The sequence below is a fragment of the Scleropages formosus genome, chromosome 3 (genome assembly GCF_900964775.1).
Source record: "Scleropages formosus chromosome 3, fSclFor1.1, whole genome shotgun sequence".
Taxonomy (NCBI): Eukaryota; Metazoa; Chordata; class Actinopteri; order Osteoglossiformes; family Osteoglossidae; genus Scleropages; species Scleropages formosus.
The window spans coordinates 33018700-33046446 of NC_041808.1; the positions used below are offsets into that span (position 1 = coordinate 33018700).

A 27747-nucleotide genomic window follows, 5' to 3' on the forward strand; every position below is an offset into this window, starting at 1 on the left:
CTTATCCCAACTAGGGCTGCAGTAACTATAGAGCCTTTCCAATTTACCCTGGATGAGATGCCAGTCCACCACAGGGTGGCTATAAATAATATATCCTTCTAAATCAGACTTTATTACTATTTTATTCTTCTACATTATGCTGAGAAAAATACAATGGCACTTTATATGCTACACTGAAGATAACATTTTTAAAAGATATAAAGAATGACTATGTTTGGTTACATTTTCCGCAAAATTCGGCTTTCTAAAACTTCTTTCTGACCTATATTTCCACCTGCCACCATTAGCTGACAGGGGAATATATTCAGATACACAGGAACACACCTTAATTCCAGGTGCTTCTATAGTGTTTACAGGTTCTGTCTGGTGTTCTTGATTTTGACGATCAATAAGAAGATGACGAATGTTACACCTGTTTCACAATCTTCAGAATAGGGGTTTGTGGAAAGAATGTCTTTTTTGTAATTACTTTTAATGTAGCTCAACATCAGTGAAAATGTTTTACAATGCATTTTTATATTTCTAGCTTCAGTTCCTCTAAAAAGTATTCAGCTCAAATTTAAGTGTGATATTGTAACAAGTCCAAGAAGGGGTCTATTTTTTTTATATAGGTACTGTACACTCAAGACAATTACAGATGCTTACTGGTAACATCTGTTTTGCTAAGCTTTTAATGATTTTGTAAATGATAAAGTTGAAAGTAACCCATTGCTGACAAACATAATAGATCAATCCACCTGATTATTATAAACAATTATTTTATTAATTATTTTAAACAAGTTTTCTTCATTTTAACAGTTTTCACTTTGTAAACCGTAATAAAAAATAAAACTTTTACACTGCAATGTGTCTGACACCCTACTTCTAGAAGGGGCTGTAGACACCACAACATTGCACAGGATAAGTGCATGTGCTTCTGTTTTTTTTTTTTAATGACTTTGTCTGAGCTTTTCATGGGGCATATTTTTCCACTTTTATTGATTGCTACATGGTAAAATTACTTTTGGGTTATGAACAGGCTTTCATTCCAGTTGTGCTCATAAGTTAGGAACCCAGTGTATTACAGACTGTGACGTTCACCAAGAAAAGCAGAAGGGAAGGAAGACAAGACAATCAGAACAGCACTGTCAAGCATACTGACTTAAGACTTTAAAAACTAAGAGCAAGAAAATAATTAGAAATACAGGTAATAAAATGAAAACAGCTACCTGTATCTCTCTTCAATGAGATTTTCCTGAATATACTTCAGTGTATCTGACACTTCCTATGAGGGAGAGGAAAAAAAGGTTATCATTGTGATCATCATCACAGTAAAATTTTTAAAACCAAGCCAACAAAACACATAAACATACACACCGAACTGTTGCTATATGAGATGTCAGCTGGTGCCTTGGAAGTGAAGGCGTGAAGTAAGTTCAGAAGGTCAAATGGTACAATGGAACTGAACTCGACCAGAAGCTCCAAAGGCATCAAGAACATCCAAGAACGCACCAGCAGTTGGTCTGCTTCTACCAGGTGTGAGTATTTTTTCATAAAATTTAGCAGTTGCCTGAAAAAAAATTCAGTATTTTCAATAAGTGTAAATTATAACTGCATCACATTTGAATCTGCTGAAGACTACAAGAAAATGCAACTTACAATCTAATTTTATTAACTAAATCCTAAAAATACAAACCACAGATTGCTTTGTCTCAAGTGAAATACAGATTCCAGTCTGGTAAAGTGGATTACTTTCAGATGCATTACATTTACTACTTTTTGTATGCAAGGACTCAACATTAATTTTCTGTGTTTGTTGCATCGAATTTGGAATGTATTGGAAAGTCAAAAATAAGTAAATGTGTAGGTTTCAAATATCCTAGTAAATTCTAAAAACAGCAAGACATCCAAGGTATCATGTCAAAGGAAAAACACTTACAATGAGGCTCCAACAAAAAGAAATCATTCAAAAGAGTAAGATATTGGGACTATTTATTTTCGACAAATGTGGACACCTTCTAGTAAGAAATAATTGAGATGAAAATGCAGATGATGCAATAAGTCATGACACAAGGTTTCTTATGACAGTGATTATCATTTTGCATCAGATTTTTTAATACTTCATTTTAATTTCTTTACCTGTCCATCAGACAGGTATCAGAACCACCCTACCTGTCTATGAAAATTTAAACAAATAACCTGTCTCAGACAGGCAGACAACTTAACACTGAGCCCAGTATAACCCATACTCATACAAAATACTACAAATTACTGTTAACGTACCTCATGTTTCCACTTGCTAATGAAGGCTGGTCACCTAATTGCAGGCCCTGGAGCCCAGCCCAGGTGTAGTAGTAGTTGTTGGAGGGAGGAGTGAAAGAAACTGGCTCAAATGGTGAAGAGGATCGTCTCAGGAAGTGAAGAAAAGGAATCACGATGACCCAATGAGGCATGCGATTTTCCTTCACACGTATCATTAGTTCCAAAACCTTCTCAGACAAGCTGGCCAAACCAAAAAAAAGTTCCCCTGTTACTCAGTTCATACTTTTCAACATGAACTTACATTCTGGCATATTAAATAAGACAACAAGAAATATCATAATGTAACAGTTAAAATATTATGTTATGAACTCCAGTGTAAGCAACAGGGCACAAACCACTGCAAGGGAAAATACTATATTGTGCTATTTCAGCCTAATCAAATTCCCTGAAATGAGAAAAAAAATATTAAAAGCCTGTTAAAATATTTACAGTCACATAATGGGACTGCTTTTTCAAAAATCACTTTTATACAAAGTAATTGATTTACAGAAACTTAAGAATGAATACAAAAGAATACACTTCGATCCAGGAGTCCAGTCCATTGTAGGAGGGTTAGGGTTCATTGTAGGAGGGCTGGATGATATCCCGCATTATATTAATATCACAAAAAGCAAAAGATATACAATACTGTGCAAAAGTCTTAGGAACTTAGATGTTTCACAAAAATATTTGTTTTAGACAGTTATTTAATGTCTTCTGCATTAGTGTCAATGGGAAAGAGCATATTTTAGATTTCCAAGCATTCCTTTTGCAAAAAGTTAAAGTATTAGAGTGAGGGTTGTGTATGTTGTTAAAGAAAATACACACACACACACACACACACACACACACACACACACACACACACACACACACACACACACAGTCTGAAACCACTTATCCCAAGCGGGGCTGCAGTGAGTCTAACCCAGCAACACAGGGCGTAAGGCTGGAGGGGGAGGGGACACACCCAGGACGGGACGCCAGTCCATCGCAAGGCACCCCAAGCAGGACTTGAACCCCAGACCCGCCAGAGAGCGGGGCCCGGCCAAGTCCGCCACAGCCCTGCTCAGGATAAGCGGTTGTTGACGATGGATGGTTATTAAGCTTTGTAGGAAATTTATTAACTAAGAGCATTATTTTTGGAAGCATTCTCACTTTACAGCTCCCCCCCCCCACCAAGTGCCTAAAACTTTTTACACAGTACTGTAGAATGGCGCTTTAAACAGCGCAAATGCAGGGCTAAAGAATATGCCTGGTTTTGCTGTTGTAGAGTGACTAGGTGACACAGCTTGAAAAAATAATTGATATCAAAACAAAAAAGGCATGAATTCTAATGTTCATGTTTTTCTGTGTAAAACAGCACAAATGCAGCATTGACAAAGCACAAGGGATGTTTTTGTGCTGTTCGTGGGGGTGAACTTCACAAAGCTCAACTGTAGCTACAGTACATATGAAATATTTCACAGAAAAGAATAAAACCCCAAAGTTACAGAACAGAGGCACATTATTAGACTAGTTCACACAAGGAGAAAGACAGTAATATACTTACTTGTGGAAAACTGAAAAAGATTCCACCAAGCTTGCCCAGTAAACCAGAAATTCTTCTTTTGGCATTTTTGGTAAGCACAGAGCTGTACATACTCGTAATAATTCTGTCCTGTCCAGCTTTATGTAGGTCTTTTCACAGACATACAGCACTATTACAGCAGCCTTTAAAGGGTCTTGAACATAGAAGGCCTTCGCTTCACGGTCCTTCGTGTTAAGAAGTAGGTTGTCTAGTGCAAATTCCTTAATGAGGTTTTTGACCTACAAAAGAGAATTAAAACGGGTAAAACCTTTTTTTTTTTTTTTTAAAACATCAGCTTAAATGTTCTACTATCTTCAAAATCTATACCTATGATTCCCCCCACCACCACCAAGCTCCTAGTAACAGTGGTATGATGGATGGTGGAATGACTACAGAGCAAAACTACAATTTGAAAAACTTTCAGAAAGGCACTTCTTCCAAATGAATCACTCTGACAATATAATGACAGACCGAAAAGTTATTTCCATATTTAAAGAGTGCTTCTGAAAGCCTAATTTCAAGATGTACATTTTAAAGGACATGGGCTCCCCAATTCACAAACACAGTAGGGTCTCCTCATAAATCTGTATCACTTAAAACTACATAATACAGATGTCAATCCATTTTTATGAAAGTTACATTCTGATAAATTCTCAGATTAAACTGTAAGAAAAATCCTCTACACTTTTTTTAAAAATCAAAAAGCAGCTACATTACAATTTTAAATTATGGACAATAAAAGTAATGTCCACAACCTCCTATTGAATGCTGCCAATTTCTCACATACACTTGTTCAATGTTCTTCAGTTTCTGGACACTTTCAACTTTTAATACTTACACAATCAATGAAATTTTGCTTTAGTGAGTTCAAACTAAATTAAAATGAATACTAATTTAGAGGGACTTCTCCATGAATTTGTATTCAATGCAGATTGTGGACGGGGGCGCGGTGGCGCAGTGGGTTTGACCGGGTCCTGCTCTCAGGTGGGTCTGGGGTTTGAGTCCTGGTTGGGGTGCCTTGCGATGGACTGCCGTCTCATCCTGGGTGTGTCCCCTCCCCCTCCAGCCTTATGCCCTGTGTTGCCAGGTTAGGCTCCGGTTCCCCGCGACCCCATATGGGACAAGCGGGTCAGAAAGTGTGTGTGCAGATTGTGGACCAACTCATCTTACAAACATGTACAATATTTATTATCTTGTTAATGATTACCAACTCCCACAAACACCAGACAAATCTGTAATCCTGGGGAAGGTAGCTAAATTAATTTGGTCCCAAAACCCTATTCTGTTTCATTGTATTTTACTGCGAACTGACAACTGTGTATGAAAACACACATTTTTGCTCAGCTACAGAGAATTTTAGAAAATAGATTTTTAAAGAAAATGCAGTTCTAAATAAACACATTGGAAAACGTCTATACTCTTAAACATACATAAATGTTCATATAATTACCCCTCACTATGTATGACACACAAAGTCAGCGCCCACTCACTTCTTTTTCACCATATTCTAGGGTCATCCATTTTTTATGCATCCCCTCATACACAAAAGGATTTTCATAGATCTGTTGAAATTGCTTCAGCTGGCAGAAGAAATTATTGAGGTTAATGTCACTCCAGCTTCGCAGGAGTTCAAAGATGGTTCCCAGCATGATCTTCCCTGCAAGATCTCGGCCTTCGATCAGACTTTTACGATGTTCAGGCCATATGATACTTTTGAGTTGATTCAAAAAGCTTTTGCTGGGAGGAGCACAGATGATGTCATCATACTGGTGCCAATCCCCTGGGGGGGGGGGGTAAGGAAAAAAAAAAAAAAATCAAGTTTGACTGTCCTTTTCTCCATATTGTATAATAGCACACTTGAGAACTGTCATTACCAAAAAAAAAAATAATAATTTCTTATGCATGTGTCTGAAATGCATTTGCCAAGCGCCAAACAAGGTGATAATTCAGCAGTAAAAATACTGTACCTTCTTTGCTGAGCAGGTGCGATTTGACAAAAAGGCATCGATTTGTTATGTCTTCAGTGTCCAGTTTATAGATATACTCATAGTGGTATTCCTTGTCTTTGGCTTTATAAAAAATGTATTTGTATGGGATAGAAACAGTTGCTGCCAATGTTTTGGTTGTTATTAGCTTTCCTTCCACAAGAAATCCATGATCTCCTAAATCCCTGCAGACAACAAAGACACAATTCTACAGTTCTAATCTCACAAAGAGTCGGAATATACCTGTGATCCAACTACGGGTTAATGAACAGCTTCGCTGTAAATTTCACTGTGTAGTAAAACACTGATTTTCAAAACTAAGCAAAAATTCCAAGGAACAATGCAACCGAACATATACGTAAATGTAATATCTATAATATGTACAGTGGCATACATAATACTGTGATCATTAACCAAATTTACCGAGTTGGGAAAAGTTCAATTAAGTTTTTTTCCCAGGAACCAATAGGACGATCAGCCCTCAAAAAAACACGGTCCTCTTTCAGGTCCATTTTGAAATCCTTAGAAAGGACTGCGTGGAAGAAAATAGTGAGCCTGTCATCTGCAGGAATTGGACTCTCGGGCAATATTCTGTAATGAATAACAAAAATAAGAAAAAAGCTTGAACAGCATAATGTGTCTCACCAGCTTTTCACAACAATTCATCTTTCTATAGCATTCTTCTCAAGGCAAAAACAGTAGAAAATAACTAGTAAAGAAAAAAGTAAGGTCAATAGTTTTTATAAATCAACCAACAACTGATAAAACATTTACAGTTCACCTGTTAGGTGGTGGTAAATCTGTTTTCTTTGTTTCTTTCTTTTCATTTCTGTCTTTTCTCTGAGTTCCCTTGTTGGAGTCTTGTGGAGTCTGGGATGTTGGAACAGACTCTTCACTTGAATGCCCAGTCTGTTGGACCAGCATTTTCTCTACTTTTGTGTCACTTACAGCATTTTTGCCTTTGCCCTATTTGGAAAACATAAACCTTTATACATCATCTGTACAATTAACTGAGTTTATCTAAATTAATTCAGTAAATTATACAGGTTAGAATACAAAATGATAAAATGTTACTAAAGATAGGCCAGCTTTCAAAGCTGTAGACCTTGATTTACATGCTGTAAAGACCTACAGTAACTTGGGGTAACAGGTAGCACAGCATTTAAGGACAAGACCTTAAATTCTGACCACATATTCAGTCACCAGTTCTTTAACAAGGTATGTACCATGAACTGCTTCAGCAAAACTACCCAGCTGTATAAATGGGTCAAATACCAGAATTTGCTTTGGATAGAAGATGCAGCTCAGCTACAGCTGAAAACTTATGCTTGGAAATGGCCAAGTTCTTGATCTTAAAATAGGATTATTCTTTTAAAATGTTTATGAAGACAATACCTACAGTATATAATCACAATTATTTGAGCTTTAAATCTGTGCATGATAGAATTCTATCAAAATGCAAATTCGAAACTTATGATAGATCAAAATGTGATTTTATTCCATTAACTGTAAAAAGATAAGTCTTTTTAATATTAAAATACCTCTGACCTTTTGCTTACTTCCTGCAGACTGTGTCTTCTTCTCCTGGCTCTGCTGAGCATCTTCAGCTTTCTGTCGGGTTTGCCTACTTGTGCTGCCGTTCTGGTCTGCATTACCATTCGGGTCTGTGTTAGCCTGCTGTAACTTTTCTGCATCCTTTTTGTCCTCATTAGCACTGCTGCTTGGTTTTTTAGACATCTGTGAATCAAGTAGGTGATGGGTTGGGAAGTCAATAAGAACTGTGTTTTAGGTTTACCATAAAGCAGTTTTAAACTGTGCACTTATATTCAGTAAGTACTAATTTACAAACAATACAAAACAATCAGAAGTCCAAAAACAGCTTTTAAAACAACACTAAACTTTCAAAATGTATAAATTATTGAATGTCTAACATATTGCTATTCATTATTGGCAAAAAAAAAGAAAAAAATTCATTACAAGGGCAATCAATAGTACAAAAGATATACAAACAAATTATGATCAATCTTTCACAAACAACTACTAAGTAACTGATCGGTATGATGCATCAATTGCCTTAATTAAAATTCTGACAATCCAATACCTCTGGCTCGCTCCTTGGGCCAAAGACCTTTTGCTGACTTTCTGCAGGCTGTGTCTTCTTTTCCTGACTCTGTTGAGCACCTTTAGTTTTCTGTCTGGTTTGCCTACTTGTGCCGGCGTTCTGGTCCACGTTAGAGTCTTCTGTATCCCTCTTAGCCTCATTAGCACCGCTGCTTGGTTTTTTAGACACCTGTGAATCAAGTAGGTGATGGGTTGGGAAGTCAATAAGAACTGTGTTTTAGGTTCACTATCAAGCAGTTTTGAACTGTGCACTTATATTCAGTAAATACTAATTTACAAACAATACAAAGACAACCAGAAGTCCAAAAACAGCTTTTAAAACAACACTAAACTTTCAAAATGTATAAATTATTGAATGTCTAACATATTGCTATTCATTATTGGCAAAAAAAAAAAAAATTCATCATTACAAGGGCAATCAATAGTACAAAAGATATACAAACTTAAATTATGATCAATCTTTCACAACTACTAAGTAACTGATCGGTATGATGCGTCAATTGCCTTAACTAAAATTCTGACAATCCAATACCTCTGGCTCGCTCCTTGGGCCAAAGACTTTTTGCTGACTTTCTGCAGGCTGTGTCTTCTTTTCCTGACTCTGCTGAGCACCTTTAGTTTTCTGTCTGGTTTGCCTACTTGTGCCGGTGTTCTGGTCCACATTAGAGTCTTCTGTATCCCTCTTAGCCTCATTACCACTGCTGTTAGGTTTTTTAGGAACCTGTGAAGCAGAAAGGAGATGGGTCAGGACAGTCATATAGAATTGCATATTTTATATTCACTATCAAAGAGTTTTAACCTGCGCATTTATACTTAGTACATACCAATATACAAGAAATAAAAACACAAATAGGAAGCCCCAAAACAGGTTTTTCAAACATCACATTTCCAAAAAATGAGAATAAAATAATAATGTCTATATAGAACACATTGCTCATGTATTACTGGTAAGCATACATAGTTTCTTCGTTAAAATACAATCAACAGCACAGAAATACATACAATTTGTGATGAACCCTTTTACAAACCACTGAATGAATAACCAGTTTATCAGTATAATGAATCAATTGCCTTAACTAAAATTGTTACAATCCAATACCTCTGGTTTGCTCCTTGGGCCAAAGACCATTTGTGAATTTCCTGCCGACTGCGTCTCTGATTCCCGGCTCTGCTGGACAGTACTGGTTTGACTAGGTGAACCAGCACTCTGACCCGTATTAGCATTCTCGTCTGTATTATCCTCCTGGGACTTTCCGAAATCCTTCTTTGTCTTATTAGCATTACTGTATTTCTCATCATGTCTCTGGTCTGTGGTCTGAATTTCTTCCACCACGTCCTCCTGACCTGTGGGTTTTCCAGAATCTGCATGCAAGTCACTGGGAGGGGCATCCAAATTGGGCTCTGAGGTTTGCTTCCTCAGAGGATCAGCACCTTCTGCCACATTCTGATTGTCCCGTAGCCTCGGAGAATGGCCCTCTTGTGTATTGCACTCCTGCGCTGGAATGCTGAGCAATGGTGAAGGCAGGGTTTGATTGCCATTTGTCTTGTCTGATATGCTAACGTCAAGTAATGTTTCTGAAACTTCACTCCAGCTTTCAGTTAAAGAGGAAGAGCCAGCAGAATCTACTAATGAACCTGTGGCCTCATCCATTTCACTGTCTGAACCCTCACTGTGCAAGGACTCCATTGTTTCCTGCATCTCAGGTGTTTTGTCTTTCAGTGATATTTCAGAGAGGTGAGAGGTCACCTGCTGAGATACAAGAGAATCAGGACCCTCTGTCTTTCCAGACTTCTTCTTGTTCCTCTTTTTTCTTCTCTACATTACAGAAACATTAAAACAAATAAGATAAGACATGTCATTATACCTGACAGTTAAAGTATATTGTATTCTGAAGACTAACAAATTATACAATTAAAAATAAAAGCCATTCATAAGATGGGAACTGTACACACCCAAAGCTAAAATTAAACAACAAGCAACGAAGACACTAACAAATATTCTACCATCTGATATAATGCAAATGCTTCCAACATGTACGCAACTTACAAGCTCTCAGATTCACACAGGTAACCTCCAATTTTTTTGGTTAGAGAAAAAGCATGCCAACCACTTGTCTCTTCACAGGCCTAACTACAGAATTCATACCATGCAAACTTAGCTAATGAACGTATACTAGCACTGTCCCAGTAACTCATGATATTAACAAATACACTTTTCAGTGATATAAATGTAGAAGAGATAAAAAGGTAGAAAAAAGAAGAGAAAATGTAAATACATCAGTATAACACAGGGAACTACATTGTGTTTATTGGGGTTTTAGTGCAATTTCTTATTTTATAAATTATGCTGGCACAGTGAGTTGTTCCGCTGTCTCACAGCATCTGGGTGGTGCGAGAGGATTTGGGTTCAATCCCTGCTCAGTCTGTGTGGAGTTTGCATGTTCTCCCTGTGTTAGTGTGGGTTTCCTCCCACAGTCCAAAGATATGCTGTTCAGGTTCATCCATAGTGTGTGAGTGACAGAGAGAGAGTGTGTTCCACTGATGTATGGATCAGTGACCCAGTGTAAGTAGTGTATCTAGCAGTGTAAGACACCTTGGTGAATAATGTGTGTGGGCTGATAACACTACATATAAGTCACTTTGGAGAAAAGCATCTGCTAAAGAAATGTAATAAATTACAATGCATTTTTCATAAACATGATTATTACAGTACACAACAGTTTATACTATGATGGCACATATATTATATTCCCTATAAGTGTTGGATATATATGAAGTGATTTTCATGGCAAACTGATTATGCCCAATTTTTGGCTTTAATCACTTTCAAATTTCCTAATCCCAAACATTACAACTCGAGTCTGTTTTGACATTTTAAACAAGGCTTTCATAACTTACTGAAGTAAATTAGCTTTTGCAACACCATTTTAGTGGAACAAAAAGATGACAAGAAATGGATAAGGAAATAAAATACAGCCGCACTCCTTAGAGCTTGCCGTGACAGGCCAACGAGACTAAGTGAAAAAACTGATTTCCTGACTGATCTAATGCAGTCATCTCTTCCAGTCTTAATCTGTCAAGCTGTTTATGGGGAGCTGTAAAACCCTTATACACACCAGCCTGCCAGGAGAAGGTTTCATAAACCTCACAGTACAATTTCTGAGCTGGAAAAAAGACAACATAGCACCAGAAACCATTTGTGAAAATCACTGATTAATATAACATGTAATAACAGCAACAACAGTAATAACATCACTGTTTATTTTCTGCTTTATCCCACAGCCCACCAGAACCTGAGCAGCCAGTGACTTAATGATAGCTATTTAACATTCAAATACCACAAAATTAATATATCCTACATTATGACCCACCTTACTCTTCATGTTGCCACTGGGTTCTTCAGAGGGTCTTTTCGGAGATACTCCGTCAGCTTGGCCTTCAAGAGAGTTTGGCTCACTCTTCATTTCCTGCTTTGTCTCACATCCCAACTGAACCTGAGCTGTTTGGGGAGACTCTCCTGCAAATTGATAATACCAACAACTAAAGTTAAATGGTGTTGCAGAAGGTAAAAGGTAGCACCTCCCAGCTGCTGAGGTCATTGTTCAACCAGAGGTTTGAATCCAGCTCAGGGTGTGTGGACCATGTTTTCCCTGCATTTGTAAACTTAAAAAAATGCATGGAAGAAGGCAATGATAAGCAATTTTAGAGTTTTCCTAACCAAGAAATGTATGCCAGAGGTCATTATGAGTCAAATTTAACTCCACAGCAATTACTTACCCGTACCCTCATCAACCACTGATTATGCCGGAATGTCCACCAACCTCCGTGCCCATTTATATTGGCAAAAGTGAATGTACAATCAATGGTCAGCATCTGTCTTTACAAAATTTTACCAAAAAAATTCCCTCATTAATTATACTTCTTTTAGAGTACCAAAATATATGTTATGTATTTTAGACTTATATCCCTAAATGCAGAAGCATTAAATACGACACAAGGTATACCGATGCATATTTATTGATTTAACTCACTTTTAACAAAGTGATTTCACACTTTCATGTGAATTTAAGAAGTTGAATATTTCACCAAAAATCCAAAATGGGCCAGATCGCTCAGAACCAGACTTGGACAAGCAGTTAACTGCAGAGCAAGGGAGTGATTACATAGTTCATCAAGAAAGTTATCTGCATGCAGTACTTTGCACAAGGGACACAAACCTGTCTATGGCTTGAAATCACAAGCTTTAAATCACATGACTTCCTCCTTAGCTACTAGTCTGGACCTCAGCTTCTAAACTCGCAGGTAAATGTTCACACGTATACACTGACAACACTATATTAGCCTACATATTGAACAGTAAGGTAAAAGTGAAATTAACTGCTTTCATTTAGCTTGAATATTGCAGAGACAAATATTTTGAGGTGTTTCTGAATATGACCAGTTTAAGCCATGTCATGTGGGCTGACACATTTTACAAGCTATCAGTTGTCAGTGACACACAAAATGCCTGGTCTGTGCCACATACAGGTAGGCTGATCAACTCGACGGAGGGGTCCCATACCTGCGGAGGTGGGCTCTTGTGGAGGCGCCAACCTGCTGCCGCACTCACTGCAGAACTTGGGCTTGAGCTCCACCAAGACGTGGCCGCAACTCTGGCACTTCATCTTCAAATGTCACCAGCAGGACCCTTCTGAACCTCTCTGGGAGTACACAAACAAGTGTTAGGCTGCTCACTCGACTCGGCCACTTCTGCAATGATTAAGATAGGACGCCCAAAATCCCCGCTGCTCTGTTTGCTTTCGCTTTCGTTTCTTCCGTTTCTCCTCAGCCACGGTTACTGCTGCTGTGACTCATTCAGGACGCAGTCTGGTAAACTTCCATTTATTTTATGCGTGCTCCAAGACATTTGATGAATCACGTTAGAGAAACACAGTGGAGGTTGGTTCTGAGCAACAAAAAAGGAAAATCGCAATCGTTCCTCCAATTTCTGCTTTCTGTGCCGCAACTTCATGCACAAGCGGCTTAGCGACTCGCTCTCCTGCAGCTTTCCTCCCCAGAATACCTTCACGTAAAGTCGCTCGAAAGAGGATAAAAACCGAACGGATTTTTGTCCAATAGGAAGCGGGAAGCTGAGCAGCCATCCAATAGGCGCCCCGCGTTGCTCTTCACATCGTTTACTTCCGGCTTCGTACACCGGACTAAAGCAACATTTCCTCGTGCTCAGTATCTATCATTGCTAATGTACAACGTCGGCAGTGAGCCACATAGTTCCTTACAATTATAACAATTATACATTTAGTGCTTTACGCAAAAGTAATACTATGCAGTATTAATATAAAAGTTACACACGCTGTAGCACCGAGCGAGTTCGCAAAAAACGTCAACAAACAAACTCGTCAAGTTAACCACTAACCGTAGTCTAACCACTACACAGACAGAGTAAATAATGAAACAAACCCATATATATCAGTACTAGTCTACTGTGTTTATTAACAACTAACTGTCATCTGAAGGTGGGTGCGTCGACCTTCAGAATCAAACTGACAACATAATAATTTATAATTTTCTGAATAAGCGGTGCAGTTAGGTAACTTACTGTGGAACAGTTTCGGAATTCAAGGCTGTCACGTCGTCCAGAAGTAGAGCATTTTTACCCGATTTCAAAGACAGTGAGTGCAACGAAAAAGGTGCGAAAGAAAGATGCCGACGCAGTCAATGAATGCGCACACTGTATTAGGCTACAGACCAGTCTAGGCGAGCAGGAGCTGGACAGTGGTGGCACATGATTTCCCTGTTTCCGTTACAGCTACCAGATCAGCGTTATTATCGTGGTAAAACACTAGGGGATCGGATCCCCCACTAAGTTTCTGAGCCACCTAACTAGTCTAATGTGGCCCCCCGACTTTCGTTTCATTAGAAATGGGCGTCATCAGTTCTCTTCCTTCTTTTTCTACCCCCCTTGGGGCTTCGACCATTACGTCCGATTTTTATTTTCGTTTTCTTAGCGAGCTCAATAAAGAGTGGCGCCACGGTTAGTGCTGGTGGTCATTCCAGAAACGACCGTGTCCCGCTATTCAACCCTGAGCTACTGGGGTTGGTCTCCAGTGTCACGTGTGCTCTGCAAAAAAAATAAGAAATAAATAAAAATAATGGAAATTATTTCTAACATGTTTAATATATTTTCATATATTTCATATTTTATACTATAGGTGGAAGTGTGCTTCCTAAGATCAACGAAATGTTTATTTATACAAAGAAGTTCTGAGCGAGCCGTTTATTTACGATGCCTGTTTTTGATAATTGAACAAGGAAACTCCATTTAATAATTTAAAACATTTATTTATGAGATGAGCGGCGCAGCAAGTAGCGCCTCTGTCTCACAGTGTCTGGGTGGTGCGAGAGGACGTGGGTTCGATCCCCGCCCGGTCTGTGTGGAATTTGCGTGTTCTCTGGGTGCTCTGGTTTCCTCCCACACTTGAAAAACATGCAGGTCACCCCTAGTATGTGAGTGACACGGAGAGAGTGTGTTCCACTGATCTATAGAGGAGTGACCCATTGTAAGTGGTGTATTTAGCAGTATAAGTCACCTTGGTGAATAAGGTGTGTGGGCTGGTAACACTACATAAAGTTCATTAAAAGTTGCTTTCTAGTGTCTGCTAAATAAATGTATTAAAGCCTAAGCAATATGGTGCTTTCAACATTTGACTCAGTGCAGGTTTAAGGCTGTATACATACTATCTGTCTATTTAGAATTATGGATTAAACTAAACGCTTATAAACAAAGGTCTAAACTGAAATATAAGACTCTATAAACATGGGATCTTGTTGGTTCTCTTCATTGGAGAAAAACGTTATAATAAACATCAAAAAAAGTGACTCTAGGGTTTTTTATCATTGCAGATGTCAAAAAAAATCTGGGCTCCATACCATCGTGCCTGCAGGAGTTTTAGAAATATCAGTTCATGTATTGACTTCTTAGATTATCATATGGATTTCAACTGTTGCTGAGTGATAAGTCATTATTCCTGCAAAGGCAAACATCTGTTTAACGTAATTTTTCCATATAGGTGCCTGTAAGTTGACCTTTGACCGCAAAACACAAAACTCCTCAATGTTGTTCTCAGAGCACAGGTGGGTGGCCACAGTGCAGCATGGTGACCTGCTGGCTGGGTAGGATCACCTGGTTGACCTGGAAATGGGCTTCCATTCACTCTGCTCCCAGAGCTTCAGCTGGTAGCAGTTGGATCAAATCCCACCTCCAGTTGTAGTACCCTTCAGCAAGGCACTTACCTTAAATTGCTCCATTAAATTACCCAGATGTATAAATGGATAAATTGTGTAATTGCAGAGGCTTGAACAGGTCACCACTTGCCGCTGACACAATTAATCTAGATCGTTAATGTGATGGTGGTTTTTGGGTGGGGGTCATGTATTCAGCATGTTTCTGTACTACTCTTACTTTATTTTTTTCCATCTCACATGCACTTGGAGTACAGTGTGGGGAAAAGTAAAGCTTGAAGAGACCTACTGTACAAAGCTTAATTTTTCTAAATAAAAAGTATGATTTATAAATTAAAACATTAAGAAGTAAAAATTGAGTAATTACACTTTGTTTAAACCAGATATTTATTCTATAAATAACAACCATGTATCAATAACCATTTTATAAAAATAATGCCCATTTCAAACAGAGATCCCAAAAGTTACTGAGCGGAAGGTCCTTATTCTAAGTTTATCTTTTTTTGGCTTTGCCAAAAAAGAAAAAAAAAAAAAAAAAAAAGCCCTTCTTGAGGTCAGTAGCAGTTTATCTTGTCTGTTTACAGCTTTATACTTCACTGAAGCAGCTATAGTTACCGCAAACCTGCATCTTTTTTTCCACAAGGGTTAGTTCTTCCCGCAGTTAGCTGCCATTCACACACATCTGTTCAACAGTGATCTGACTTCATCTTTCAGAGACCAGTAGCTGTGCATTGTGCACCCTTCAGCCGCTTAGCTCTTTGTAATTCAATAAACATCACGTTTAAAATGGAGAAAGTCCATTATAACTTAAATGTTCTATGAGTGTCCTAATGTCTTCAGAGGAACGTGTGAAAACTTCTTGTATTTGTATATATTGATCACCCCAGACACCATCACGCCTCCCACAATTCCATACGGCACCTCCCAGAAACTAATGAGAAAGGTAACCAGGAAAGGCAGCAGGTCCAGACCTGGAGAGAGAAAGAGAAGCATAGGAGGAATTTAGAGTGTGACTAACCATTTTCAAAAACCCTACATACATTAATTTGAACCTTGACCTGAAGGTATAATGGAAGTGCTGACAATTGAAAATGCAAGATCACAGTCACTGAGACCTGCTGGCATTTACAGATTTAGGCCAGAAGGGGCAACACTCACTGCAGTTCTGCCACAGGTCCTGGAAGACACGGTAATCTGCCATGGGAGCCACAGAGCAGATAATTACAGCAGCCAGGGATGCCTTGGGGATGTAGTGGAATAGGGGCATGAAGAAAGCCAGGGAGAGAAGCACGATGGTGCCTGCAGTGGGGAGAGTGGCGAAAATATCACTCACACTGTACTAAACCAACTGCAATAGATTGTCTACCAATATATATATTTCTTACATAGTTTTCTAAAAAAAAAGTACTAAACATCTAAGAGCGCATTCAACCAAGGACCATAAAAGCAGTTCAGTACACCGCAGTACAGTTCCTTCATGACATCAAAAGTACACAAACGCACCAGTCACAACTCCGCCTGCTGGGGTACACACTCCGGTCTGTGAGTTCACTGCACTCCTGCAGAAAGACAGAATTTATTTCACAAACCAAAGATGATCAGTTCACACTGCACCCAATACAGACTCCATACATACAAATCAATTACATATCCAAAGGTCTGGGGCTGAATTTGTAGTCTAAAACATGTTTAAAATCAAACAAAAGGAGCTTTTCCCCCTTTTATGATGGTAATGAACTCTGATAGCCTCTTAAGACATCAAATTCTATTAAATAGGTAAAAAACAAGGAGACACTGTGTACATGTTTCACTTTGAATGCAAATGTATCACACTAGTTTGTTATATTACAGTAACACCTCTAGTTATATCTTATGTATCATATAGAGTTTAAACTAAAAATCCTTAGCGTCTCACCTGCCAAAACTTCCCGTGACAGGATAAGAGGAGACAAAGGAGCCCAGGATGTTGGTGAGTCCTGAAGGAACAGCACAGGAACTTAAGTGTTAAAAAGGTGGTAAATTAACATAGTCTGCTCTTGCGACAAGTCAACAAAAGCAGTTTCATACATACCAATTGCAAATATTTCCTGGTTGGTATCTATCCGGTAATCATTCTGACTGGCTACAAGAAAAGTAGAAATTGTCACATGTCATCATCATATCATCACGATGTAATTTTTTTTTTTTTTTTTAATGGCAGAAATTCTTTGAGCTGGCAGCTAAAAAAAAAAAAAAAAAAGCTACTGATATTCTCCCAGCTTATCTACAACTACCCTATAGAACCTTATCAAAGTCAGGACTCTGATCGTATTGTATAGCACATGGAATATAATATTAATTTATAAGAAACAGAGGTAGAGCTACACAGGATGTCAACTGTAACGGAGCGTGATGAGTACGACTCAGCAGTTTCAATTCTCACCATAGGCTTTGGCTATAGCAATGCTTTCCAGCAAGCCCATGAGTGGGACGATGACCAGCCCCCCTTGTAAACTCTGTCAAAGAGGGAGAAATAAGTCACCATGAATCCCAAGTAGGCTAGCACAGATAGCACTACAAGATTCTGGCATTTTTCACATATTATATATATGTTCTACTTCAGCTTATTCAAGTCTTTGGAATCTTTGGTCAAATTATAGACTCCTTGAGTCTGTTATTCAGCCGAAATTCATAACAACATAAGCTTGACTGAGCAGGCTTTTTTCCAATTTATTCTTAAAGAAATGTCTCTTAATACCTTCGTACGCAATTACGTATTGTGCTCAGACGAAAAATTAGAACACACCAGTTGAGGTACCGAATACCGATACCGTGGTCCACTTGACATTGTAGACATTGATTCACCAAAAACTGGAACAGCTGCATACCTGTGCAGTTTGACTGAAGGAAAGCACAGTGCCGTTTGGAGTTTTTTCAGAGAAGGGCGGAGGCTTTACTGGTGGGAGGCCCTGGGAGGTCTCGCCTGTCATGGTGAAGGGCTTATAGCCCCAAACCTCGGCAAAATACACCAGGAAGGTTGCGCCAACCACCACTAGGGCACTGCGGGCTAACGGGAACATGGAGACACAGTCAGATGTGGGGTAAACTACCTGACACTGCTCCTTCAATGAGAAGAAATTCTCACTAAAAGCACAAACATTCCCACAAGGTCACTGGTTGTACATGAAATTGAATCAACAGCTGAATCTGCCCTGAGGAAATTAAAGTGCAAATATTAAATTTCCACATATCGTCTTCTCCACAAATAATGGTATCAAGTAACCAAATATATAACGTTAATCACAAGACTCCAGAATACAGATGTACATTCTTAGTTGTATAGGATACTCTTTTGTTTAACTTGGATCTTACACGGATTATAACCCACATATTTACATCGCTGCGTGTTTTTTGCACTTACATTAAGCACCACTGTCAAGGATGCAACAGCTGAAACAACTTTTTAGTCACTTGCAGATAGTGCAGCACAGGCAATTACATTGAGACCCCAACATACCTCAGGTAAAGAGGAATGAGTTTTCAGAAGGACAATATTAAACAAGAGCGCTTTTGGAAGTTGAAAACTAACCTGTGACAAGGCCCCAGATGAGGCCTTGAATCCTCTTGCTGCTCACAGGGTGGTCCTCAGAACCTGCAGGGATCTTTCTAGTAAGGAGCACTAGTGTGCCGATACAGAGTAGGCCCATGACAACATCACACAGCCTAGAAACAAGAGTAAATGTTGAGAAAATTTAAGATGACCCCACTCCATCTCACCCCACACCTCACAGGAAAGGAAGCTTACCTGGCCTCAGGGATCTTCAGGAATGTGTAGTAGAGCTGCAGGAGGAATTGTTGAGGGACCTCGCCAATACCAAGTATGTTCTGTAGTCCAGAAACGCAAAAAAAAAAAAAAAAAAAAAAAAAAGACATTTTCATCAACAGAGGACAATTCTCTTAGGCAAGATCCACCCCATTAGCTCTGTGAGTATAGTCTTGTTTCCCAGATACCATCTGTTTGAACATAAGGACAAGCTGCTAGCCCATGTTCTACAAAACTGCTCAGCCTGGTTTTTAACTCACTCACCTTCAGCTGTCCAAAGACAATGGTGACAGCGGCTGCACAAGTAAAGCCTTTGATTACAGAGTCAGAGATGTGGTCTAACAGGAATCCTGCAGAACACATGGCACCATCAGGAGACAGATGAGAGTCTCAAAGTTTACACCATACGCTGGCACTAATCTTACTACTGAGAACTTTTACATGTACAAAATGCATTATTAGCAAATGAGTTAGGTCCTGCAACGCTGGCTCTCAAATACCCTTCCTACACAATGTACATCTTGAAGAACAGTTGTAGAGCAAAGTGAATATCTAATTTTAACTGATCACCTGATGTTTTAGAAATACACATGGCTCTTTAATGCATACTCAGAACACACTGTGTTGATCCATCAGTGTTCCTCTGTTGAAGGCATTTAGCAAAAGGCCATTCATAAATGAATGAACAGTCCCCAAACTAGGATTCAAACTCAGAGCCACCTGGTCAAGAGTTCAGTGGTCACATTAAGGTATTGTGCTTCACTGCCCAGGCACCCTCGAATCTTACCGAGCCTCAACACAGACATGATGACCTGGATGACACCACACAGGAAGGTCAGCAGCACAGCATGGCCTGGATGGTGACCCACATGAGGGGCACACAAAAGTGACATAATGGCCGTTGGGCCCAGCACAACATCCTTCGATGTTCCGAACATGCAGTAGATGAATCCGCCCATGAATGCAGAATATAATCCGTACTGGAGAATGGAAAGCGTGACAGAGAACATTCCAGTGAATGGGGAAAGAACATGAAAGATGAGACTGTAACAATGATTTCTAGAAGGTCACTCACAGAGTAGAAAGGCACTGATTCAAACAAGGCCCAAATTATCCAAATCAACTAATGCCACACTCCTGCGCAGAAAAACACACACCTATAGGGGCAAACCACCACGTTTTACGTTGGAGCAGCAAAACTACAATGATTTTTTTTTTTTTTTTTACCTCAACTTATCGTTATCTGAATAAACTGTAAACTACTGTTTCAAAAAAAAAAAAAAAAAAAATTATCAACTTGAACATAAAGTATTCACCGAGCTGACTGTTGTTAAAAATGTCAACCAAGTTGAATAACTTGGCGTTACTGTACTGCAACATGAGTCTTCCTGGACTTCAAATGTGTCATTTGTGCCCTTAACCACAACCCTAACCACTGCTACCTAACCAATACAACTGACAAAACCGACTCACTATGGATAAAAACTTGTCCTTATACAGGGTCAGGGTTATTCAGAACCTATCCAGTAAGCACATGGCACTAGGCTGGGCAGGGTACACCCTTGTACAGTATCCACACACACATTAAGCTAAATACATTTACTTAGCAGACACTGTTCTCCAAAGCAATTTCCAATGAACTCTATGTAGTGTTATCAGCCCACACAACTTATTCACCAAGGTGACTTACACTGATAGATACACTACTTGGGTCACTCATCCATACACCAGTGGAACACACTCTCTCTCTGTGTCACTCACATACTATTGGGAACCTGAACAGCATGTCTTTGGACTGTGGGAGGAAACCAGAGCAGACACGGGGAGAACATGCAAACTCCACGCAGACTGAGCTAGGATCGAACCCATGTTCTCGGCAGCAGCTCACTGTGCCACCATGCCTGCTGTAAAGACAAGTTCCCCAAAACACATGTCTCTGGATTTTGGAAGGAAACCAAAGCGCCCAAAGGAAACCCACGCGAACATGAGGAGAACATGTAAACTACAGAGCTGAATTCCAAATGCACAGCTCAGGCAGTCGTCTTTGCTGCACCACCATGGTGCCCACTTATATAACGACTGATATAATTAAAAGTATTCAACAAGTTTTACAGGGGCCCATTTATTTTTTTTTTCCCCACTTGCTTTTCCACTGCTTCTGTGCTTTCATCATCATCACCCAACTCTCTTAAGAAAAGGAGTTGAGAGGGAAGAGAGGAGGGAGCCGGGCTTACCTGGGGGGGGAGGCCGACCACCTCGGCGTAGGCCAGGGACTGGGGCACGGTGGTCAGCCCAACGGTGATGCCCGCAATCAGGTCCATCTGCAGCCAGCTGAGCCGGTACCTGGGCAGCCACACGAGAATAGGCAGCCAGGTCTTCAGAGAGGCCTGGGGAGAACATACCCCTCCACCGCTGGACATGGGCATGTCCAACACTTGGTCCATGCCGGTCTTTTTGTCACCAACGTGAACGTACAGCCACCAGGTCACCCCCAGCGGTGAGGACAAAGCCCGTCTGCTGCACCCAGGAAACATTCCATTAAGAAGGGAATTATAACACATTAAATGTTGTTGTGCAGCCAATATTAAAGAGATTCAGTGAGTTAAAATCCCAGGTTTATATCCACGCGACATAACACACCTGTTCGCTGGGAGCGTCAAAGATCGATGCGTGTCGTCATCATCATGTGTCACACATATCCGGAAATCAACACTTTTTTTAAATATATATAAGTATATTATTATAGATTATACGTGTCACACTCTTTGAGCTTCTTCGCGGGTAGGGACCGGGTTTCCCGTGTTCCTCCTGTGTACCAAAACAGTACAGTTTTTTCTTTTAAAAAAGTTCCCGTAAAGCATCTTTTCCCAAACGCAATGATTAACTGATCCAGCGGCTGCACGTGACCGTCTGCGATAGTGGCTTTAGACGATCACTTACACGAGTGGATAGTAAATCAAGAAAAAAAGCACAAATGTGACGAAGACTCGGCAGTGAATATCATCATCATGTAAATATTTCTCCTTCAGTCAGTACAGCAGAAGCACCTGTTGACTTGTCAGCGAACAGTACACAGATTAAGTTCTTGAAATGACGTGATTTACGCATAATCATTTTTAATCGCTACGAAGATTACACCTACTTTTTTCAGAAAAACAAAAAAAATAAAAACTGGTTTAAAAAATTAGGGGAAGTTACCGTCACCGGCGTACTGTATCCAGCGCGGCCAAAATGGAAATGAGCCTCCAGTCACCTTGCTCACTGCGATCTGTTAAATATTTACAATTTCAGAATGAATTAATCAATATCTTGAAGGAACAGTACCCCTTGATTCAAGCCGCTTGAGCCGGTGTGTACGCGCGCGCGTGTCGTGTGTGTGTGTGTGAGTGAAGAAGCCGCTCATCGTACTTTCGCTCTGGGAAAGTGGGTCACGTGACCCCGGCGGCTTCTTCCTCCTCGCCTCGCGTGGAGCTCCATGGCGGAAGCGCTGCCTCCGTGTCGCCGTACCAGACACACTGGCTCTGCCACATTTTCTGAATGCTGGCTGACGTGGCTCTCCTTTTTCACCGACCTGGATTGCTTCACATATCTTTGTCTTAAATGACAGTCAGCTAGATCTCTGAATAGTTTTATTTCCTGTGTTCCTCATGTCCATGGCCTCCCCTGGCACCCCCCCCCCCCGAAATCCCAGTCCTCACTCCAGCTCCAGCCAGCAGTCCTTAAGCAACGGCAGGTACAAACACTCCCTGCCACGACAGCACCACAACAGGGCTCTCCGGATCTGAACCCGGCTATGCAGAATGGGCCGCTCCCAAGTTGGACAACTGCGTCGACGGCTGACGTCAGTTTCTGAGTGTTTCCATTACACCCAGTTGTGTGACAACATGAACATGCAAATACAATGGAGGAAGCGCAACTGTGCCTTTATGCAAAGAATGAGTCGACTTGCAACGTGTTCTACTCTCATTATTTGAAAAGGCCCAGCCCATGATACATCCTGCTCTTAAACTCCTTTAATAGTGTTCCGGGTCCATTTATTCCTTCTAGCACAGGTCTGTTTGTCCAGTCTTGATCTGCTCAGATATGTAAGTGCAAAGGTCTTCTTCTCTTGGCCCCATTGTTACTCCAGCCTGAGAGCTTGCCTGAAGAAAATGGCAGCAATGTCGGAACTTGGGGGCATGCCTTTGTGTACAGTGCTGCAAAACTCTTTTTCCACTTTTCTTTATTTCTGCTTTTTTTAATATTAAATTTCATCAGAAATTTTGTCAGTTCTAGTGGCATATGAATGAAGCCTAAGAGAGGAAAAAAGACACCAATGTTTTTACGTAATTTTCTTGGTGTTTTAAGATAAAGTAATTGCCCTTCAGAGTCAGGAACTCCTGGTACTATTCTCTGTATCTAAATGTTTCTTGTAGCTGTTGATCAGGATCTCACATTACTGTGGAAGAATTTTGGCCCACTGCTCCATGCAACGCTGCTTTAACTCAGCAATATTTCAAAGTTTTTGAGTATGAACAGCTCAGGTCTTGCCATAACATCTCTTTTGGATTCACGTCAGGTTTTAGTCTAGGCCGTTTCCTAAATGTATTTATTTTTCCAGCCATTGTGATGTTGACTTGCTTGTATGTTTTGGATCACTGTCTTGCTGCATGACCTGATACAAACAAGACTTCACAGTTCCTTCAATGATAACAATGCACCCAAGTCTTTCGGCAGCAAGACATCCCCAGACCATCACACTGTCACCACCACCCTTGACTGCAGAATGTTCTTACTCTGAAATTCTCTATTTGGTTTTTGCCAGAAGTTAAGGGGGGACGGGAGGTATCCAAAAAGTTCTACTTTTGATTCATCAGTCCACAGAGTCCTGTAGTTCCCTGGAGGTAAAAAGGCTGCAAAAACAGGGCAAACACTTTTTCGCAGCACTTTACATTTCTCAAAAAAGAAGCATAACCAGTCTCATCACCACTATTGCACATCATAAGATCTATCACCAAATACTCACTGCAGAAAATATGACTACAGTATGATTTTTTACTTGCAGTGGGAAGACTGCAGGTTCAAATCTATGCTCCTGCTGTAGTACCATTTACCAAGGATTTATTCCTCAACTGCACCAAGATTATACAGCTGTAACCCACTATAGGTGGTCCCTAATTTACGATGGTTCGACTTGCGATTTTTTTCAACTTTACGATGGTGAGGTGGCGATAGACGTGCAGTAGAAATCGTACTTCAAATTTTGAATTTAGATTTTTTTCCGGGGCACACGGAGTGATACTCTCTCACGATGCTGGACAGCGCCCGCTATCTACATCTCCCAGTCTGTCACGCGTAGGTGTGTATAAGGTGTATTAAATGCATTTTCAGCTTATGATATTTTCGACTTATGATGGGTTTCAGTAACATAACCCCATCGTAAACTGGGTACCACCTGTATACTGTATGTGTGTTGCTATACTGTACATCAGCCACACGGTGGTGCTTCAGGATAACCAGGTTCAGGTGGCCCTCTGCTGTAGATAGTTATGTGGGTTGATAGCACTTCTTGAAAAAGCAAGTCAAATTAACTAAGAAAGAAAAATGTGTATTAAGCAATACGATAGCCAATGTAATATATGTAGACTGGCCACAGACTTTATACTAGTATTTTAAGACAAAAATTTGAATAATCTTACTTCATCTGTCCTCAGCCTTGTACATTCCAAGTTATAAAAACATATGTAACTCTCTGACGGGTAAAAATATTCCACCTATATAATCTTTCCATCATTACAACCTGTCATCAGGGTGTACACAACTTTGTACCCTCCCTATTAATATTCCCAATTAAAAGAAATACATAATCAGCCATAATCTTTAAAGCACAGGGTAACCTTGTCATCAAAAGGCTATTAGTCATGCAAAGAAATAAAGCTTTTTGAAGTCGTTGCACAAAAGATATGCATTCATGGACGACTGTATTAAATTTAAAAAGGCATGTATTCATTTAGCAGATGCTTTGCTGCCAAGCAATGTACAATGACTACTATGTAGTATTTGGCTGAAATATTTAAGTTAAGACAACTTACAATGCAGGGGATGGGGTGGTGCAGTGGGTTTGGCTGGTGCTTGCTGTGTGGTGGGTCTGGGGTTCACGCCCTGCTGGGGTGCCTTGCGTCAGACTGGTGTCCCGCCCTGCATGTGTCCCCTCCCCCCCTCAGCCTTGTGTCCTGCGTTGTCAGGTAAGGCTCTGGCTTGCTGTGACTCCACTTGGGACGAGTCGTTGTTGACATTGGTTGGTTTTAAAATACTGGGTACACTACACAAAATGTCCTTTAATCACTCACCTTACTTAGACTTAGGTCCACCTGGGCACATTGGGCAGCAAGCATTCGCCAATGATTTTGATTGGCGCCTATATTTTGTGCATCTGCAAGTTGGAGGCCTTCCCACACCAAATCTTCCTTGAAGGTGCTTCGCCAGGTCTTTTTTGTCGGCCTCTTCTCATTCTTTCTGATAGTGTCCAGGTCATTGCCATCAAAGGGTGCCGATTGTCTTGCATTTGCAACACGTGGCCTGCCAGCTGTAGTTGACGTCTTGCCACTGTCTCGGATAGCGGCCGTGTGCCAGTCCGTGTTAGGATCTCTTCGCTGGTGACACAATCCCGGCATGTTACTCGCAAGATTTTTCAAAGACATCTCTGGTGGAACACATCTAGCTTGTGGGTTATTTTTACAGTGTTCTTCCACGTTTCGCTGGCATATATGGCTGCTGGTAATACGATGGACAAGTATAGCTGAATTTTCCGAGCTGTTGGAAGACGTCATGCTCAACATCGCCGTCTGCTGTAATCATGCTACCTAGGTAGGTGAAGCGCTCGATTGTTTCAATCGCCTCATCAGCAACTTTCAGCAGTGGGTGGATAGCTGTATTGTCACCGATTTTCATCAGCTTTGTCTTCTCTGCGCTGATTCTCAGACCAACCTTGTATGTTGTTTCTTCCAGTTTAGTAGTCAATTTCTGCAGATCTTCTTGGTTCTCAGCCAGAAGGGCAATGTCATCTGCGAAATCGAGGTCCGTCAGCCAATTTTGATCTTTCCATAAAATTCCAAGGTGCTCTGTATCCACCGTTTGCCTCATCACGAAGTCCAGTGCTAATAAGAACAACAGAGGTGACAAAATGTAGCCCTGTCTGACTCCATTAATTACATCAAAAAAGACAGTGGTCCCATTGATTGTCCTCATGCAGCATTTGGAGTTGTGGTATAGGCTCTTAAAGGTGTTGACAAATGACTGCAGTATGCCATAGGCTCTACAGATGTTCCACATTGCCGGGCGATACACGCTGTCAAACACCTTTTTGAAGATGATAAAATTGATTGCCAGGGGACGTTGAAACTTGATACATTGCTCAATAATGTTACGAAGGGTGAAGATTTGCTCGGAGCATGAGTGCCCACTACAGAAGCCAGCTTGTTCTTCACACAGCTTCTGATCAATCGCATCGCATAGTCTTGTAAATAGTATGATGCTAAACACTTTGCCAGGGACAAATAGCAGTGTGATACCACGCCAATTGCTGCATTCCATGATGTTGCCTTTCTTTGGCAACTTGACGATGACTCCTTGCCTCCAGCCTTCAGGGACACACGTTTCTTCCCAGCGAGGATATCTAACTTGTATGCAGCAAATTCTCTCGTCAGCTGAGCCAATTTTCCGGTTTGGCACAACATTTGTACATTCCATGTTGTGATTTTTGTTGTGGTCTTGGCTGTCAGAATTCGACTGTTTGTCGAGAGCAAAACTTCCGTATGACTTTGATTTTGCTCCGTCGTCATAACTTGGGGCAAGTCTTCATTTTCTTGCTGATTGTTTGTATTATTTATATTTCTGCTTGCTGTTTCTTTAGCGGTGGTAGTTTTTACAGGGTCGGGTTGCTTGCCCAATGCCCAACCCTCCTCACTTTTTCAACCAGGCTTGGGACCAGCTTAGGCAGAGTTAATCACTCCCCAGAATAATGTACAACATGAACTACAGGCCATTCGAGAGCCATTAATTCACCCAAAATCCACATTCAGATCCAATCTTTGGAGTGTGGAAGGAAACCCATTGGGGCAATCAGAATCATCTAGGATTCCACATAAGTACAACCTTATGACCCAGGTACTGAGAGACACCAGCTGTGCTACTGAACTGCACATTTGCTTAAAAAGTGAGATTATGTATTTCTTTCTCTTCAGACCCAAAATATGTAGATGACCCTTGAACAAAAATACTGACACCACAGAAGATGTTCCTTTCCAGTGAGAAGTACTTTCTAAAGGGACACAGCTAGATGTGCAGGATAATAACTAACCTGCATGATTCTTTGAGGGGAGCCTAACCCTGAGAAAGGATACCCCTGAGCTGTCCTGCTCTTCTTTTCTATGTATTGACTTGCTGTTCACAGTCCTGAGCTGATAGATGCTCTGCACTGCTAAAAATGACATATAGTTAATGATGAAAATTCCCCTTCATTTTTGACCAAGCAAATTAAATACACAAGTCTGTCCATGCAAACAAGGAACCACTCAACTTACTACCCTCAATACTCAAAAAGCACCACACCCACACCCACACCCACACACACTGTCTGAAGCTGCTTGTCCCAAGTGGGGTCATGGCAAGCTGGGGCCTAGCCTGGCAATACGGGGCATGGGGCAACGCACACCCAGGGCAGGATGCTGGGATGTCAGTCTGCCGCAAGACACCCCAAGCAGGACTCGAAC

At 40.5% G+C, this 27747-nt stretch overlaps 2 protein-coding genes and 2 long non-coding RNA genes across 5 annotated transcripts in view; all 4 read right to left on the reverse strand.

Annotated features, from left to right (window-relative positions):
- The window catches only part of LOC108940791 (E3 ubiquitin-protein ligase rnf213-alpha-like), a 46275-nt gene extending 36557 nt beyond the window's left edge, over positions 1-9718 (reverse strand). Inside the window, 12 exon segments of the mRNA XM_029250258.1 lie at positions 1209-1264; positions 1357-1549; positions 2263-2481; positions 3833-4089; positions 5341-5630; positions 5818-6020; positions 6259-6426; positions 6617-6801; positions 7384-7572; positions 7937-8125; positions 8489-8677; positions 9056-9718. Of these exon segments, the coding sequence (XP_029106091.1) occupies positions 1209-1264; positions 1357-1549; positions 2263-2481; positions 3833-4089; positions 5341-5630; positions 5818-6020; positions 6259-6426; positions 6617-6801; positions 7384-7572; positions 7937-8125; positions 8489-8677; positions 9056-9655 (2738 nt within the window). The 5' untranslated portion in view covers positions 9656-9718.
- Positions 9719-11352: 1634 nt separating this feature from the next.
- On the reverse strand, positions 11353-13952 carry LOC108940927 (uncharacterized). Its single transcript, XR_001966597.2, has 3 exons — positions 13553-13952; positions 12518-12656; positions 11353-11473 (listed from the first exon to the last, which is right to left on the reverse strand). It is a non-coding gene; the product is annotated as an uncharacterized LOC108940927 (long non-coding RNA).
- Positions 13953-15564: 1612 nt separating this feature from the next.
- Positions 15565-21456, reverse strand: LOC108940783 (sodium-independent sulfate anion transporter-like). Its single transcript, XM_018763146.2, has 12 exons — positions 21232-21456; positions 19785-19977; positions 19262-19347; positions 18980-19059; positions 18764-18897; positions 18063-18241; positions 17618-17690; positions 17267-17317; positions 17111-17171; positions 16699-16754; positions 16354-16494; positions 15565-16166 (listed from the first exon to the last, which is right to left on the reverse strand). The coding sequence occupies exons 1-12, from the start codon at positions 21439-21441 to the stop codon at positions 16012-16014; spliced, it is 1419 nt and encodes a 472-aa protein (XP_018618662.2). The 5' UTR covers positions 21442-21456; the 3' UTR covers positions 15565-16011.
- A 9-nt stretch (positions 21457-21465) lies between these two features.
- LOC108940775 (uncharacterized) lies at positions 21466-22399 on the reverse strand. 2 transcript variants are annotated; one of them, XR_001966591.1, is made up of 3 exons: positions 22196-22399; positions 21638-21805; positions 21466-21514 (listed from the first exon to the last, which is right to left on the reverse strand). It is a non-coding gene; the product is annotated as an uncharacterized LOC108940775 (long non-coding RNA). The 2 variants fall into 2 exon arrangements; XR_001966592.1 differs by having other exon boundaries at positions 21467-21511.
- Positions 22400-27747: the final 5348 nt, after the last annotated feature.